The 12631-nt window shown below is 39.7% G+C and overlaps 1 protein-coding gene across 5 annotated transcripts in view; it reads right to left on the reverse strand.

The window, feature by feature from the left end:
- CHN1 (chimerin 1) overlaps positions 1–12631 on the reverse strand; it is a 188459-nt gene that overhangs the window by 16861 nt on the left and 158967 nt on the right. For all 5 annotated transcript variants that reach the window (XM_064484920.1, XM_064484919.1, XM_031451689.2 and 2 more), the window contains one exon: positions 4172–4256. In XM_064484920.1, the coding sequence (XP_064340990.1) occupies positions 4172–4256 (85 nt within the window). The remainder of the gene's footprint in view (positions 1–4171; positions 4257–12631) is intronic.

Consider the following 12631-nt stretch of genomic DNA (forward strand, 5'->3'; position numbering starts at 1 on the left):
ACACTAGCAATTTATTCCTCCTGCTTTCTTTCCCCTTTGGTAACCATGAGTTTGTTCTCTATGTCTCTGAATCTGTTTCTGTTTTGTAAATAAGTTCATTTCTATCATTTTTTAGATTCTACATATAAGTGATATCATATGACATTTGTCTTTCTCCGTCTGACTTACTTCACTTAGCATGATAATCTTGAGGTCAGCCCACGTTGCTGCAAATGGCATAATTTCATTCTTTTTTGTGGCTGAGTAGTAGGGAATAGCCAGCCCGTTTCTAACATGCATCAGAAGCCATTATTTTCACGAGAAAAATTCAGAAGAATACTTTGTCCTTTGGGATATTTATGAAAGTACAATTAAAAGGAGCTACATGAAAGTCTTAAGCAAGTCTAACCAACTTCTCATTGGGTTACAAGGACAAACATAATTTTTAGGTATGATCAAAGCAGTAATTAAAATAAAGGACATTACTACCCCTTCTCTTCAACCCAAAAGTTAAGTGCTTGTACATACAAAGCAATAAATACATTTTTTTATTAGGAAAAAACTGCTGCCATTTCCTTTTGGGGGCCGGCAGCAATGATAATGATACACTGGAAAAATGAAGTCACTTTCAAAATAACCAACACTAAGTTAGTATGTCTGATTTACAACAATAATTACCCGGCTCAACTTCTTAGAGTATTCTGGTAAGGCTAAAATGAAAACAATTCAGGAATCTTGGTGGAATAATGGTCTTCTTCATGAGAGGGATGTTTGGTGACCTCAGTGATTAAATAATAATAATAATAATAGATTACTTTAACCTGTAAGCTTACATTTCATAAAGAAAGGAAAAATGGTCTGGGGAAACTATCTGAATGACAGTGACCCTCTGCACTTAACTTCTGAAGTCTACCTACTTCGCTTGTAAATATTTTAGCAGGAGGAACACCACTCCCAAGCTGCAGTTAGATGGTCCCTTGGAACCTGAAAGAAAGCTAGAGTAAGGGAGACGTTGGCAGATGAGACGTTTAATGCTGACTGTGGAATCTTGTGTTGCGGAGTTTTGGAAAGACCATGACTCTGATGGCTGCATTCTCATGAGTGTCCCTGAGGCTCCCTCAGTTGTCCTCGTCGGCTGTGGGGTGCCGAGCAAGCCTAGAGCTTTCAGTCGTGAAGGGACAGCTTGCTTGCTATTAGCCAGATTCAGTCTGATTCCTACAGCAACGCTGCCAGCCTGGTGACTGGAACACCACCCAACACTGCATGATGTTTAAAAAAAAAAAGAGGGGGTGGGGGGATACAAAGTTTCTGCTTTTGGCAAACATTCCTTTAAAAATTCCTGACAAGCTCTCTTCAGCCTTTGGTGGATTTTGAAAAAAGAAACCAGAACAAAGCAAGCTGTCTTCAGAATCAAAAGCAGATAAATACATCTCTTTTCTGACAGGCAGTAAGCCTGCCATTTTTCTTGGGAAGTAACAGCTTTAATGTTCAGTGTCTAGTGTGTTAGCTTCCTGTTGCTCCTATAACAAATGACCACAAACTCCGTGGCTTAAAACAACATAAGTTTATCATCTAACAGTTCTGGAGGTTGGAAGTCCAAAATCAGTTTCACTGGGCTGAAATCAAGATGTTAGCAGGCCCGTGTTCCTTCTGGAGGTTCTAAGGAAGAATCTTTCCTTCCCTGCCTTTTCCAGCTTCCAGAGGCTGCCTGCATTCCTTGGCTCGTGGCCCCCTTCCTCCATCTTCAAAGTCAGCAGTATAGCATCTCTGCTCTTTTCTGACCTCTGCTTCTGTCCTTACATCTTTTCTCTGACTCAGCCTCTCTTGCTTTCCTCTTATTGGGACCCTTGTGATCGTGATTACACAGGGCCCATCCTGGCAATGCACAGAAATCACTTCATCTCAAAATCCTTAACTCAATCACAGAGCCTCCTTTGCTATGAAAGGAAACATATTCACAGGTTCTGGGGATCAGGAAGCGGACATCAGTCTTCACCATACCACAGTTAGTTCTCTCTCTCTCTTTAAATTCTTAATTCTTTGCATTCTGTTTTATACACAGCAGATGGCTCAAAGGTCAGGATGGCCACTGTCAATCCAAATGTAATTAGTTGTCATAGAGAAGAGAAGTAATTCAAATCTCAACATTCCACATTTTAAAAACTGGGTTGACTTGCTCTTACATTGCTCATTAATATGGTTCCAATGACACAGAATATAATGCTTCTGAAGGCAAGATATAACATAAGATGAAAAAGCTTTTCTTTAAATTTTTGACCTTTACTCACAATAAAAAGTAGAGGCAATTAAAGTGGGTGGCTATGGGATGGGGTGAATCATTTTCTTTCTTCTTTTCCTTCACATTATTACTATTATAAATGTTCCCAAACATTTCTTTGAAGCATGACTGGGGACTGTAGCCTATTGCCAAAGATAATTCATATGTGTTGTACTAGTTCTCTGCTAACAGCAGACTCAATTCTCATGGACATGGCCTTCACTCTTTCAAAATGTAAATGATACACATCATTGCTCTAGTAAAAGAAAAGCTTTTGAGTTAGTGACAGTCATAAAATGTTTAAGAAACTGTTGCAGTCTCAGCTGGTCAAGGTTGTGTTATAAAGGCAAACCAGGCTTACTGAGACCATCATCCCCCTAGCAGGTGATTTGTGCTTTGGAAAGGGTATTCTATTTGCCTCTGAAAAACCACAATGATGTGGATGGTCTTAACTACACCATCATGTTCCTCTGTGGTCTCCTCCAGTTCTAAGGCTCAACCACTGCCTTCCTAATGATAGTCGGGCATCCTGACTCTGGGAAACCACCAGCCAGAAAGACAATGTTCTCATTTATGCTCTGGGCAGAGACTCTGCAAATGGGGCTGTCAGCCCTCTAGGCTGATGGAGGAATCAGACTGGCTCTGAGCTGAGGCTCTCCTTGACGGACACCTCTGCACAGTTCAAAGTCAAGACATGGGAAATTCTTACCCCTCCCCACAGCAGGGAGGTCTCTGAATGGATGTGGCTACTGATATATGCCTAGAGCCTTATCATGCCTTAGTTGTGCTGAGGGAGCAATAACTGAAGGGGAGTGACTGGGAACATTCACATGCAATGCATCCTGTACTCTGCTTTTCAAAGAAAATGCAATTTAGGAATAAGAAAAGTCAGACCCCAGAAGCTTCTGCACATAATGGACAACAAAAATATTCCATTAAAAATCATGCCACAAAAGAGATGAGAATTTTTAATTTTTATAGTGCTAAATTGGACAGAATTACTTCAGTTACCATTTTGAAATAATTTTCTCTTCGTATACATTTTTAGAGTCAAGCTTCATGCTAAAAGACATGTAAGAATGTATTTTTTAGTTTTACAATTTAAATAGCAGAAAGAAACTTCTATGAGCTAACATTATATATTTGAAATTAAAATAATTATTTTTAAGCCTATGCCAGAATTTAGAGCAGTTTGAATAAATGACCAGTACTCAGTACAGTTGTTCTATACAAATGAATTTCACATGATGTGAATAACTACTTATTTCATAAAGCATTTCAATAAATCCCTGAGTTGGTTGTTTATGTGGAAATCTTAAAAGTTTCTAAATTTAAATCTAAAATACTAAGGTCATATTTTATAAAACGGTTTTGATATATTCAAGATTTCAAAATGTCACAAACAAAATATTAGTGACCAAGTGCTTTTTTGGAATTTGGTAATCATCTTTGAAGATAAATTCACAGATTTTTAAAGCTTCAATTTGATTTCACAAAATTTAGTAAGGACAATCCAGCTTAAGTTATCCTTAAAATTCAGTTTCTAAGGCAACAATCACAGGTCCCTGTACGCTGCTTTAAAAACTCATTTTTGTAAATTTAGTTACTGCAACATCAAAGGCAAGACAAATATAACTGCCTTACTTTTATCTCCTTTTATTAGACTTTTTGACAGGAGAACTTCTCTCTTTTTAACGGGGCAGATCCCTAGACTGCTGCCCATTAAGTACAGGAAGGTTAAGGGCAGATAAGATATCAATTTCCAAAGTTGCTGCCTGAGAATCCAGCCTAGTGCATGTATGTTAAGGGCAAACTGGGATCCAGCCCATTGTACGTGCATAACAGCAAATATCCTACCTTACTTCTCATAACTTCATTACTTATTTAATAAAACAAAAAGTGAAGAGCTCTTACCTGCACATTTCACTCCCTGAGCAATGAGCCCCCACATGAAGTTGGCACAGTATTCACACCAGTGTGGCCCTCGGAATGTATGGACCTGAAAAAGAGTAGTGACAAAGTGGCCAGAGGGGAAACCCATGGATGAGGAGATTATTCCCACAGCAGGACTAAGACACAAGCCACGTTAGTACTGAAGAGGCACAATATGGTGACATTCAGAAAATCCTTGGTTGAGTGGAACTGACAAGCAGTTAAAACTTCTTTCAGAGCTTGATTTCCTCTGTTTCAGAAATGGTGATAAATCAAACCAATATTCTGCAATTTACTTTTAAAAACAATTTCTACAGTGGAGTTTTCCAACTGGTCCCCTCCAGCTGGAAGCCGTCTCATCTACGTGTTATACAAGCACTGGCACATTCTGAGTGCTGCGGGCGGGGTGGGGGGAGGACTAAGGAGGAAACCTGTCTGGGTCCTGGAAGGATTTTGTCAGATGATCCACCTTCTGTCCTCTATGACCACAGTTAGGGCCACCAGTGTTGAAGGTGATATTTAGTGTCTGGTCACAAGAGAATCATTAAAAAGGGCCAATTTCTGTTCAAAACCATTATGATACTTCCTATGTCAGCAAAGAAAATAAATATATTTTAGAAACTGCAGAAGCTACAGCTGATCAGAAACCCTGTTTTAGTATGGTAATTATTCACTCATCCTTCAAGCTCATAAAGGTTTTACTTCATTTTATTCTCTTATCCCACAGATAGGAATCCTCAAAGAAGAATAATTTAAATGCTAAGATACCTCTAGACTTTATGGTTAGGAAAGAGAAGCCATTCTAGCTTAACTCAGATGAAAAAATACTGGTAGAATAGAGAAGCAATAAATCCAAACCCCAAACATTAAAGTATAAAAGAAAAAATATCTTCAATATTACCAGTAACACTTTTAAGATTGCTAAGCAAATACTGGCTGAAAATACACTCAAGAAATAAGTTAAAAGAAAAGGGAGAAGGAACAAGGAAGTCACTGATCTGTATCAAATTACATTTACTTGAGGTAGTTTCTTATCTGTATGATTTCCTCCAGAAGAAAACAGTAATACAAGAGAGTGAACATCACAAAGTGTAATGATTTGATTCCAATATCAGCATTTGCCAAAACAGCTACTGCAAACAATGAAATTCACAGCTAAGATTGTCATTTTTGCTACTGTTCTACTTACGTATTGAATAGGTCTTAGAAACTAAGTAAGTGATTTTAAAAATCTATCAATCAAATGTATTTCTTTGAACTTAAGATGTTACTGAACATAAGACTTACACTGAATGTAAGACGTATAATTCCATTTAGAAAAATGATGCCAATTAAATTACATGCCACTGATTTATAAGCTAAATCCCAATTTCAGAGATATTAAAATAAAAAAAAAGCACATATTAGAATCTATGAAATACGGTATATCAGAATTCAAACTACTACTACTGGCCAAAATGTCCACATAAGGTGGCAGTGGATAACCCAGCATTCATTCCAAGCAGGTATGTGCTTGTGACTCCGGCTGCTGCTAAGTACAAAACATTGTGTTGATCTGAAAAGAAGGCCATAGTCCCTTCTACGTCTTCTACGGAACAGTGTCAGGAACGCAGGCACAGTTGCCTCTGGATTGTTAATGATGTTCAGAGCCTGTAAATTGAAAGCATTTCCTGGAGTTCCTGAAGCTGAGCCCAAGATCAACATTCAGATAGTCTGTGATGTGTTTGGTTTTTTTCTATGTTCCTCTGAGTGAACAGAACTGGATAAAGTATGCAATCTTGCTTTAATCTGAGGGGAATGAGTGAAATAGATTGCACTGACTCATATTTAGAAAGTTATATAACCATGAAATAGCTGTAAGAATTGTGAAGTTATTTTTAGGGAAAAGTCTCAGGATAATCCAGCATCACTGAACTTGGTAAGGTTAATAAATCGGACGAGAGGCGTGGAGGAAGTCCCGGATTTGGGCCTGCCGGTTACCTCGTGGTGAAGGGTGTTAAAGTTACACTGGTCCGGAAATCACTGAAACAGGAGAGCTCTTGGCAAACAGAACTGAGTACTGAGATGCTGTGACAGAACCAATTCCCTTCCTCACCTTCGCAGAAGCGGTAGTGAATGTGGGCTTTTGAATCTCTCAGGACATTTCTTCGTATTACACATGCTGAAGGGCGGGTTTCGGGATCAGGATGCAGGCAGGCCCACTGTTCTCTAATCAGAAGACCACATGATCTTTAGGAAATCGTTCTTTATACATTGCTTCTTGGACAGCTTTTTATAAAGGCACCCTGCCATTTGGGGATAGTTTTAGTAGTGGTGTTGTATTTAATTTTGTTTTTCTGAACCGCTTGTAAGGTAGGTTATACAACTCTCCAGGAAATGGTTTTAGAAGTAGGTCTTGAAGCACAAATAGAAGTTTTATTTCTATAATAGGGTTTAACTAGGTTCCCTTTTGAATTTTTGTATCTAAAGTTTGTTATTTCTTACATTTTGTTCTGTGATCTTCATGACTCCATGACACTGGATTTTATTTGTAAACACTGAATACTGTAGCCTTTTTGTTTTTTTTTATTCCCCTAGAGGTCATCAAAACAAATAGACTTCATTCATTAATCATCTGTTATTCTTTCATAAACATTTATTAAGTGATGACATACACAAAGATTAAAAAAATGTTGGCTCAAGGAATTCACCATAGGTTTCTTCTGTCAAATATAGTGTGGAAAGGCTCTTCTGAAAGTGCCTCTAAAGTGTGAGGGACGCCGGGGAGGGCGCTGCTCGGGTAAGAAGAGTGAGCCGAGGCTTCTGGAATGAGCAGGTCAGCTGATCAGCACTAAATGAGGGTGTGTGTTGGAGCAGGGCACATTAGGAAAGGCTGTTCCAACGAAATCAAGGGCACACCAGGAGCAAAACAATGAGATGTTTAGAGAATTGGAAGGCAGTTCATTGTGGGTGGGGTGGGGATGACCCACATGGCGGGAGATGAGAGAGGCAGGTGGGGCCTTGTCCACATCTACAAACTGACACTTTGTTCAGTGAGCAGGGCAGGACCACTGAAGGTTTTTAAGGAAAGTGACCCAGTCAAGTGGACAAGGCTGGAGGAAGACGGACTGTGTAGGGTGCTACAGCAGGAAGTCTAGGTAGCAGACGACCTGGACTCAAGCAGTGGTGGCTGAGATTATGGAATGAACGAGTTGTTCAGGAGGCAGAATCAGTGGGGCTTGTGATTAACTGAATCAGAGGCAAAGGAGAGGAGAGGAACAGGGGCTAATAACTCTTAGGGTTTGGGGCCTGGTGATAGGGAAATGTGGCATTAACAGGGGAACAGAAGTAGAAGAACAGGAATGGAAGTCAGGTCGGGGGGTGGGGGCGGCAACGGTAGGGACAGAAAATGCTGATTGAAGATTCCTAGTAAAGAGGAGGTCACTCATGGAGTAGGGTTCCTGAGGGCATCCAGTGGACATGGGATGCAGAGCAGAAGGGTTAGCTTTGAATAAGAGAACAATCAGTCTCCCTGGGCCAAGGGGGAAAGGATGGCTGTGCAGTGCAGGAGTGATGGGGTCCTGGAGGCAGAAGGCTACAGGCGATCATACCTGATGGTCGAGTTTCTGTGGGTTAGGAAGTAAGTTCAGTTACTAAGCAAATGAAGAATTTAGAAAAAGTGGGGGAACAGGAACGGGAACTGGCCAGAAATTCAGAGAAAGGCTGCTGGACTTGAAAGCAAGCTTCTTTCCTGGATGACACTACAGTCATCCTACAACTGTGTCAAGTGCAGTGAAGAGAAAGTGACACATTCTTTTTAAAAGGGTGATTGTGTTACAACGGAGCTTTATCTAAATGTTTTTTGTGCAGTTTTACATTATCAGTGATGTTCATATCACGTATTTTACCAATTCAGAAAAAGATAATCTCTAACAAGTCAACTGCACACACTGTACAACTTAGGACAGCCCTGCAGCCGTGCGGCTCTGTCTAGCGCTGTGGGAACAGGGTGCTGTCCCTGCAGACGAGGCTCGGGGGCACTGACACCTGCAGACAATGCTATTTACTAGATATTGGTTGTATTTTTTGGTTACGTGTCTCAAAATGATTGAATCAAAATGTAATGGGCATTCAAAATATAATAATTAAAAGAGTCTTGGGGGTTCTTTCTGCTCAGGAGGATGCTAAGAAAGCGTGAGGGTGAGATCTGGGAGAGAGGAGGCTGGGGTGGCTGACAAGCTGTGCGGGAGCTGGGCCGAGCCCTGGGCTATAAGAGGGCGCGACTTGTGCCTGGAATGCCCTCTAGTGCAGCAGACACCCTCAGAGATCTGCGCAGGTCAGCATTCAGGGAATCAGAATGACTGCTGTCTTTACAACACAACACAACTAACAGACACCCATTAAGTGACATTTTCCGTGTGTCATTCTAAAGGGGTTTTCTATTCTAAATTGCCAAAGATTTTTATGTTTTCATAAATTTGTGTTTTAGTTTTCCTATCCCTTCTTGTTCTCCAAGGCTGTCAGCTCTTTTTCCTTCTTCCTTATCCCCTTCTCCCTTTTGCATTCACCAAATCTTACTTGTGGACGAGGAAATCTGATACGATAACTCAGCCAGCACTGCATGTAAATCAAGAAAACGTGTCGTCTTTCTTCCTCTTGAAGGCATTAAGAAACAAAACCAAACCACCAAACTTCTGGTTCCTTGTCTGTGTTTCTCGTAGTTGAGGCTGATGGACCAGTGGTCTTGTGAGAAAGGAAGTGTTAGTAGCATCTTGCCTCATTCCTTTACATTCTCTAATCTTTAGCTACTGTTTCTCATAAACAGAAGCCACCTGCTTCTGCTGTTGACTGTTGAGTTTAATGGTGACATTGGCTTTATGAGGTGGGAAAATAACCAGTTCTTTTATAAATAGCACCATTTCTTCCTTAGAGTTATTTAAACAAATCACTTGATTAATTTATAAAAGGGATTCCTTTGGGAATGTTTTGGGAAGATAATGCAAAAGCACAAATAGCATCAGTAAACAACAGTATTAGTGAAATCAGAGGTGGTCCTGAGCAAAGTAGCCTTCTGAGTTGGCCACAAATATTTCCTTTAGACCACCTCCAAAGCTTCTGGTGCATCTTGACAAATGAAAGTGACAGAGTACGTGGCATGAGTTACACCTTCATGAAAAAAGGGCACAGCAACTTGCTTTAAAGACCTCTTCTTTTTAGCAACTGGAAAAAAGATGACTTTATTACCATGGCATCTGAGACTGCTCTTCACCTATCAGGACCTCCTGTCACATTGATCACCTTAAAAACTGAGATCAAAGGCTGGATTAATTAACAGATCCCAAAAGAGTCTGCCCCAGAGAATACTGGTCAGAAGCAGGCTGAAAAGGACGGACAGGGAGGGAGATGGGTGAGCTACTAAGGGGCCCACGTGGCCCTGGCCAAGGTGTGTGTCTTTGGGCACTGACCTAGGTAAAAACTGAAGCCATTCTCAACTGGGTCTATGTTATACTGACCCAAACCCTGGCTTCTATAAGGAAACCAGCACGTCTGCTTCTCATGTTTCTGACATTCACATCTCCAGTTTGATTGTCACTAATAGGAACAGCAGAAAAGAATTCCATGCTATGGGAAGAGAAAGAAGAATTCAGCACATCTTTATTATCCCTTCCAAGCCCTAACACCACATCTAGAAATGAGCTCTAAGGCAAATAGTCAGGGAGCATGCCTGCAAGGGCTACTGCAAATGGAAACTCTGTTGGAGGCGATAAGAACATTAGGAGAGATGAATGCTGCCTGGGAAGGTGGGAATGATATTTTAGTGGACACTCTTTATTTGGGAGGCTCTGATGAGTCAGTCCTCCAGTGTGGTATTGGGCAATGCAGGGAGAGAACAGATGATCCAGATCAAAATGAAAGGAAGGTAGATAGGCAGGCAGCTGGGCAGGAAAGGCTTTTTTCTCTTTCTCTCCCTTTTTGTTTTTTTTTCATTTTTCTCTTTGGGGAAATCAGAATATACTCTTTTGAGTAGCCAATTTTAGTCTCACCGAGATGGCTTAATTTTGATCCAAAAGATTTGGAATTTAGAATATTGGTCCTAATTTGGCCACTTCAATTAAAATATATTTTGATTTATACTAAGTCATGAGAAGAGAATGAAGAACGCTGGCTATGATCACTAGCAACAAGTACCTAAAACTGTTTAGGGGTTGCCTGCAAAGAAAAGGGTGTGGAGGGGAAACTTAAAGTAGGAGTATCTTTACTATCAAGGCAATACCTTCTTGCCTTGTTATTTAAACTTAAAATCAGAAGAAATCTGTAACAAACAGTGAGGTTTAGGTAAGGGTGAGCCAGCAGCACTGACTCGTGCTGGCCACGCCTCCCACTCTCGTCCTGATGGGATGGATGTGGAAGGTGGTACCCACAGCAGGAGAGGCAGGGGGAATGTGCTGAGGGCTTGCTGTAACATGGCTTCAGGCAATGCTTGGGGCTGGTGAGTGCTTGGAACAGGAGGGGCACAGCCTCTGGCCAACAGCAGACACAATCAACGAGGGTCTGTGTGCAGAGAGGCACTGGACAGCTGGTGAAGGGGCCCAGGTGCTTGCGGTTTCTATAACTGGCTGCTACACATGACTGTGGGGACTGAGGCACACACTTCACACACTGTCAGAAGTGTCACTGTGAAAAGGATGACATCTGACAGAAAAATCAGTGATCTCATGTTTCAAGAGTGAGAAAACTATTTAAAATCTAGGGAAATACCATATAAGCCTGCTGGACATACACTGGTTGTATCAAGTCAGTGGTATCCCCTTAACTATGGAAATAACTACAGGAAAAAGCTGATGTAACACGGCCAGGCTATGACAACACTAGTCTTATTTTACCAGCAGGGCAGTTACTGGGGCAATATTAATAACTGAGTTCTGCTCCCACATTAAAAAAACATAAAAATGTTTTTTATTAATTGGTACATGAAACAATACTTTAAGCATGTACAGAAAAATAATGAATTATTGTCAATTCTATTCACACAATCCATTCACCATAATCACCATAAACAAAGCTTAAATTTCTTTATGGCCTCCTTCGCAAACTACCATCCCCATCAACACCACTCCAGTGAGGGAGAAATATCCCTAAAATTACAGCCGAGTTAACATGGTGCACTAGACACCACAAGTGTGTGAACTTGCTAAGATAAGTCAACTTGGTTAGAATCATACACAATCATATTAATGCTAGAACACACAGTTTCTGGTGTCAGTGTTCTGAGCTGCAAGAGTGGCCCCTCTCACAGAGCCATCAGTATGAAATCCAGGGGTCAGGTGGTGGAAACACCAACGTACTCAAGGCATTTCTTTTATCTATTTATTTTTGATCACAAGGTACAGTGTTTATAATAAGTGCTATAAAATAAATATCACTAGTAATTAAAAAATACTTTCCATTCCAAAATGCGAGTCTTTAAAGTATTACAAAACTTATAATTTAATGTTCAGACATTTTTCAAGTTTCAGAAGCAAATTTCTTTTAAATTTCTCTTCATAGGCCCGCTCATGAAACTTTGCCTCTAAACTGAATCATGGTTAAAGATTAAAAATGTCAAATGCCATAACTAAAACACTTCTAGTTTGAAAGCTTTGTTTCATTACTTGGATAAATGTTTGCATTCAAATATCAGTAGTAAAAAATCAACATAGTGAATCAATACTTCAAAATACCAATCTCCTAAAGTTATATTATGATGGTATAATAGGAAAATAAAATAAATGAATCAATTTGGTTGTGCAATAAAAACCACTGTATGATCCACAGCTGAGTAACAGATAATTTCCATACCACATTATAGATATGTAAACTGAACGCTGAGAGACAAAAGCCTCAGACTAATCCACATTATCTTATGATCCACAATTCCTTGAAGCTACGTCTATACTAATATTAACATTTCCCCAAAACCAGGTTTCAATTTCTCTTTGGTTTGGTTGTAAAAATGTCATATAAAGAAATTTACTGTTAAAACATTCTATCTTATGAATAAAGTGTTCCTCTAGTATACCAGGAAAAAGATTTGACTAAAATGTACAAAAATTATTAAACTATGTAGTTAAACCCCTTTTTAAAGTTCTAGTAAAAGAGATGCAGATTTTCTCTACTGTCTTTCTATTGGTTTAATTGGATCCTTTTTCTAGTTTCTTAAGGTGGAAGCCTAGCTAATTGATTTGACCTTTTTTTTTCTTTCCTAACATAAGCATTTAATGGTATAGATTTCACTGGAAGCACTACTTTAGTAAGCACTACTTATTCCATAAATATTGCTACGTTGTATTTTTCTTTTTATTCAGCTCAGAATATTTTCTAATGTCCCTTGTGATTTCTTTAATTCATAAGTTATTTAGCAGTGAGTTAATTTTCTAAATATGTGGGAAATTTTTCAGATATCTGTTACTGATTCTGTATTTA

Source organism: Camelus dromedarius, chromosome 4 (assembly GCF_036321535.1).
Source record: "Camelus dromedarius isolate mCamDro1 chromosome 4, mCamDro1.pat, whole genome shotgun sequence".
Taxonomy (NCBI): Eukaryota; Metazoa; Chordata; class Mammalia; order Artiodactyla; family Camelidae; genus Camelus; species Camelus dromedarius.